This window comes from Hordeum vulgare, chromosome 3H (assembly GCF_904849725.1).
Source record: "Hordeum vulgare subsp. vulgare chromosome 3H, MorexV3_pseudomolecules_assembly, whole genome shotgun sequence".
Lineage (NCBI taxonomy): Eukaryota > Viridiplantae > Streptophyta > Magnoliopsida > Poales > Poaceae > Hordeum > Hordeum vulgare.
This window is the reverse complement of record NC_058520.1, coordinates 615,208,332-615,214,312: the sequence shown is the minus strand read 5'-3', so window position 1 is coordinate 615,214,312 and position 5,981 is coordinate 615,208,332. Positions and strand designations below refer to the sequence as shown.

General features: G+C 46.3%; 1 protein-coding gene across 1 annotated transcript; it reads left to right on the top strand.

Annotated features, from left to right (window-relative positions):
• Positions 1-1,446: 1,446 nt before the first annotated feature.
• Positions 1,447-2,210, top strand: LOC123442293 (protein FATTY ACID EXPORT 1, chloroplastic-like). The gene is made up of 4 exons (XM_045118314.1): positions 1,447-1,663; positions 1,856-1,902; positions 1,981-2,021; positions 2,103-2,210. Exons 1-4 carry the CDS (start codon positions 1,447-1,449, stop codon positions 2,185-2,187), a joined length of 390 nt encoding a protein of 129 aa, XP_044974249.1. The 3' UTR covers positions 2,188-2,210.
• The last annotated feature ends 3,771 nt before the right edge of the window (positions 2,211-5,981 follow it).

The window sequence follows — 5,981 nt, the reverse complement described above, 5'->3', positions numbered from 1 at the left end:
GATCCACCCCGCCGGCAACGGTCGCTGCCGCCGCTGAGCAGCTGCCGCCTTGTTCTTCTTCTTCCTCGCCTCCATCTTGCTGGTCTGACCTTTGGTCATGGCGGCGACGGCGAGCTCTCGAGAAGGAGGAGAAGGAAGGAGCGTATGAGCGTAGGAGGTGGCGAGGAAGACGGAGCAGGCGGAGCTAAAGATTCGGCGAGCGTAACCGAAAGGTCTCGTCGCCCAGAGTTAAATAGAGCACCGACTGGGTCGCTGGCGAGCGGGCCCGAAATCTTATCTGCCCAACCAGCCGCGGCGATATCAGTGGAGGAGTTGAAGGCGCGAGGATCGAGGAGTCAGGCGCTACTCGAGCGCGCTGACGTCGTCCCCGCTGAGCGCGCGGAACCCGAAAGTTGAGATCCCGGAAAATCCGCTGCTGTCAATTGACCAGTCGCGTCAAAAGATGCCGTGGAAGCACTCGGTTCCCGACAGTCTGTTTCGCAAGCACCTTCACTCGGAGCGTTGGTCGAGAGAGATAAAATGGATAGAGGCAAGCAACGCCCAAGCTGAACCTAGTTCAGTCGGATCTGAACCTCAAACACCGCTTCTACGTTTCAACCCCAATCCATTCGGGGACTAATGATGGGGTCATAGTCCTAGGGTAGGGTCATAGGCCTGCTGTACATGTCCTACCCAAGGACTACCCCACACAAAGGACAGGACCTTAAGTCTGCCCCGACTGAATTAAGGTACCCCCATCATCCAGTCAGTAACAGGCCCTGAATCATCCAGTCGGTAACTAGCATTCGGAGGACACCAGGCTCACCGACTGGATACACTCGGTACGTCGTAACCTCTCCGGAGGGAAACTGCCGTACGTTTCCGGGTGCATCTATTAGCATTTAGAGCATACGTTACCTGTAACGTACGCATTCAATCGCCACTACTCCACCCCTGAGTCAGAACCGTTGTGGGGGCAGCGCACTCTATATAAGCCGCCCTCCCCCACTGGTAAAAGGGTTAGAAATCTTTGTATGCCATATTACACTCGGTAACAAGCTCCGAGAGCACTGAGACGTAGGGCTGTTACCTCCACCGCTGAGGGGCCTGAACTCATACAACCTCGCCGTAGCTAAGACTCTGCCCATCTCATTCGTACCCTACATATCTACTGTCAGGCTTATACCCACGACACATAATATAGTGATTCCTCTTATCAGCCTACAATATATTAATCCAAAAGACAGAAACATTTCAAGGAAGGAAAAGGAAACATGAACACTTGGAGGTTTGTTACCTTTTGTTTTTTTTCTCGCAAAACTTGAGTCAGACCATCCAGATGAGGTTGGATATATTCCCTTGCCGGAACATCATCATCTGCAAGTTGTAGAACTTTCAACATGATGTATTTGTATAGCCCAACGAACCTGCATATATATCATAAAGAACACCATTAGAGTAGCAGAGATGTCACCTTTAGAACAATTGGCTGAAAGTCTGAAACACGCCAAGGTTCTCGGCATCTTGTATGTGATGCAAGAAGAAGCAGGAGGTCGACGTTGTGTCCCTGCCGATGCGTCCTTTAGAGGTCGACCTGGTCTTGTTATATTGGGACTTGCTGTGCTTAGTCTTAAGGGTTGGAGGAGTGGAAAGTCCAGCTTGCCATTTATACTGGCACAAGCAGGTATTTTGATTCCCTTACTTACATCCCAGACATCTCGGATTAACAATGATATGCATGTCTGAACAGTCCATATTGGTATTTGTATAAATATTTGACCCTTGACTCTGGTAATCTACTACTATACCAAACTGAAGTGCCACATTGTGGGGAAACTCCCCGCGGTAATTAACCTCCTCTGTTTGTTATTTGCAGCTGTTGCTGCTGCTGTAGCATGGAAGCACTGCCAGGCGTATACCACAGTAAGTGACACTGCCACTTTGCTGTAAAAAATTGGTGAATCCGAATCTTATTCTGATCAATTGACTCTGTTTTAACAGACAAAGAAGTTGCTTCCCTGGGGCTTCTATACTGCTCTCAGGTAGTTCTCGATTGTCTCTTTATCGTGTTTCAGCTGCTCATTGCACACTTCTGTCCCCCTTACAACTTCCCTTGTCGCCAGTGCCTTGATGATCTGCTTCTACTCGTATGTGTTGCTTGCCGGGGGGAATCCACCACCGAAGAAGAAGCCAGCAGCTGCTATATAAGTTGATCCTTTAGTCCTATTGTGGTCAAAGTTGTGCTCTGGTAAATGTTACTGATGGTAGGGGTGCATTTTATTACTTTTAATTGTAGAACACTGAAAAATAATAGAGTTGTGTTCTTGAGTACAGTTCATTCAGGTATCTTTGTTACTTAGTGGAAGATTCAGAGCAGATACGATTTGCGCTGGTTCTACATGAACTTTTGTTCCTGAACAATATGCTTATACCTTAATAAAATGTAACGTCGTTGATCTTGAAAATATACTGGTCAGATTGTGTGCGCAGAAGCTGCTTGGTGAGTGATCGCTTTGAACCAAACCAAAATTTTGTTTACTTCCAACATTTGGTAGTACTACACATAAGATCAGTGTAGCGGTGAACATTTGGCCTAGGTCCAAGTACGGAAGTTCCAAACAATTTTGCTAGCGCGTGTGCTAGAGGTTATTGGGGCCTCGAAACAAACAACTACCCATTTGATTATTATTTTTGATAGGTTTTGAGATAGCTTGCCACTTCTGCCGTGCGTTATTTGAGAGGGAATGTTACTCAACAAATCATGTCCAGCATTGCAAGAATGCTAATACCTCATGTTGTTTTTGTTCAAACTTATTTTCAAATTTGTTCAAACTTATTTTCAAATTTGAACTAAAACAGTGAAGGAGTAGAATCTTGCTCCCATAAGGGTGTACCTACAATCTAAGCACGCCTCTCTTCGTTGATTGGGTTTTCTTTTTTAGATTCCATTCATCGAGATCTTGGTTCGAGCTCATAATTGTAGCAAGGGAAGTTTCTTTAACAACACCAACTAAAATGGCCAAGCATGAGGTAAATCTATTATAGAAGAACATAACTACATATGCAAGACAAGAAGAAAACAAATGCAGAACCATGCACCTAAGTCCTCAGGTGGCTTACAATCTCCACGAAGATGCAATCACACTACCACCACATATGCACGTGGACAGATGTATGCAGTGTCATAGCTTGAACATTAAGAGTATGCATCAAAATAGACTAACCTGTTACTTGCGTGGGATTTGCTTCATCCTTAAATCAGCACTGGATTGTTACTTTCAAAGGTGGGCTTGCTGTTAAGATGGGATAGAAGAGAAGCTGAGGAAATACAAAACACTAAAATGTTGTGTTTGAGTTTTGCATGCAAGACCCACCTTGATTTCTTTACAGCTCTTCCTGTTTGGTGGGATTGTTGTCTCATTTTCTACATAATGATAAAATAAACATGTTAATATCTCATATGGAAAATGAATACTATTATCTAAATGAAAAAATCGATTGTGACAATCATAACAAAATGTCCTAAAATGTTGAGAAAGCCATACCAACTACTATTCCGGTTACAGATGATGTAAAACCAGCTGCAAATGAACCTTTTCCAGATGTATAGACGGCAACTGGTGCAAAATTTATGCGTGAGCAACATCTGGCACAAATGTTCAATATTATTCCTACTGGCAATCGAATTGCTATGACGGACAGTTCACTATCAAGACGATATATAAGAACAGTTCGCTATCAACACAATATATAAGATAAGTAATCAGCACACCAGGTGTGCTGACAAGGACCCCTAGCAGCTTTCTGAGCATTAGTCACACCATCACGGCCATCTTTACCGTAGATTCTTTCCCAAAGCAAGCTGTCATTTGCAGAGTGGAAAATAAGTCAGCTTGAAACACGATGTTTTGGTTAACAAACTGGGAGAAAATAATATTATGTATTGCAATTTAAAAGGCAGTCAGAAAATAGTACCACAGATGCAAAAATTTGTGTCTACGGGTCATCAATAATTTACAAAACAAAGCTACACTTGTATAAGCTGAAGCCCAAAAGGCTTACAGTGAAGTGCATGAATTCTCCAAGATGTTGATAGCTCAATTTTTTAGAGAAATGGAAGCTCATGTCCAAATATTGGGTCAAAGGCCGGGCATAAGCTGCCCAAATTTGGGGCTTACAATCAGCCCACTCACTACATGCTTTCATCTATTTTTACTCCTCACCCTACAAATCAGCCAGCGACTACCCTGCCCGAATAGCTTCATGCTCCAAACCTTATCTACCGGTGGCCTTTGATCCATAAACTGTCCTTTTCAGGGCATGAAAGGTTCCTAACATAACTCCTAGTGTTAAAAGCTATTCCTTACCTCACCCAGTTCATCAATATTGATGTTCAGGAACTATAATTTAATTTATGGTCCTTTCAGGAAATGGACTTCCATGTGAAAAACTTCCTAACATAACTTCTAGTGTTAAGAGTTGTTTCTTCATCAATATTGATGTTTATGAACTATAATTGCAAGTAAAAAATCATGCATAATGGCAGGAAGGACACATAGTAACATCTGATGTCAGGAAGTATAATTTTGCAACTGATAAAAGGAACTACCTCATTATTGATCACTTTCCAGAAACACAATGCTAGGTGCAGCAAGCTCACCATTTAACATGCCCATTAGGCAGCTGCGAAACTGCCTCGCTCCAACCTGGTGTCTGTTGAAATTTGGAGGTGGGCTTTAGGCCCATTAGAGAATTTCAGAAAAAAATCTCCAAGGGCCCATGTAGGTGGTGGCATGACAAGGTGGTGGGAGTTTAGTCCCACCCCGCTAGTGGAGGAGAGTTTGGACCCCTTTATAAGGGTCTCTCTTCCACATGCTATTGGAGAGTGAGAAGAGAAGGTGCCCTCGCGCACTCCTCCTCCGCCGCCCGCCTCGCCACGCCTCATCATGACGCGGGTTGCGGGAATGAGCCGAGCTCATACCTACGCGCTTATTTTTGCCGGTCAGGAACGGAGAATACGTAACGGACAAGGCCCACGTCTCTCCACCCAGCCGCCTTTATAAGCACGCGATCGCCTACCCTAGCCGTCACGAGAATCAGATCACATCTGCCTCACGCGTTCGTTCCTTGAACTGCTACTGCCGCCGGCGACTCCGTCCCGTATACCGCGTACACGGTCGACGGGAGAGCAGGCCTCCGAAACCTCGCCTCTCCGGTTCCTGTACGGGAGAGGGGCGATTAGGTTTTTGGGGAGCGATCACGCGACTGCTCGCCTCCGTCCGTCTGCTTCGTCTACGTCCGCGTCGCCCTCGTCATCACCATGTCTTCACCAAGCGAAGCTGACCGTCTCCGCGAGGAAGCCGAGAAGAAGACGGCAGAGGATACCGCCGCCGCTGCTGCTGCTACGGCCAACTGGCCGATTGGAGGGTATGACTCGTTTATCCTCATGTTTGTATTTATCCTAGCAGTACTACTTGTTTGCATAGATGTATCCACTATATGCGTAGTATGTGCTAGGTTAGCTCAAGATCAGTATGTCATTAGTCTAGTCAATGCCATGCTAGTTATTATTTCGTGGATTAATATACTCGGAAAATTGCCTATTTACTCAACAATGTCCATCTGCTCGTCAGGCTGGTTTGCAAGGATAACGAAATCGTCCTCCAGGTCCATCTGGTCTTCCTCCTCGGGCTGATTTTCAATGATAACAAAATCGTCCTCCAGCTCTGAATCCTCATCCTCATCCTCATCCTCATCCTCCAAGCTCCCGAGGTCCTCCAGTACGAGGCGACGGCTCTGAGGCGCGGGGGAGCTCCGCCCGAAACTTTCAACATTGCCGAGGACTACGACGTTGAGGAAGGTGGAGGGGCGCCTGGGCGCGGAGTCGTCGAAGGGGACGTCGTCGGCGAGGAGCGAGGCCGCCTGGCGTATCGACACGGAGAGCTGCGACAGCTCCTACATGGCCTCCATGGTGGGTCTGTACCGCGCCGGCGGGGGGCGGA

Bases quoted from the DNA above. Each gene is read 5' to 3' on its own strand.
- LOC123442293 (XM_045118314.1), top strand. From the start codon at position 1,447: ATGTCACCTTTAGAACAATTGGCTGAAAGTCTGAAACACGCCAAGGTT. The intron at 1,664-1,855 runs GTATTTTGATTC...TGTTATTTGCAG, and splicing joins ATTTATACTGGCACAAGCAG to CTGTTGCTGCTGCTGTAGCA. The intron at 2,022-2,102 runs GTAGTTCTCGAT...CCTTGTCGCCAG, and splicing joins GGCTTCTATACTGCTCTCAG to TGCCTTGATGATCTGCTTCT.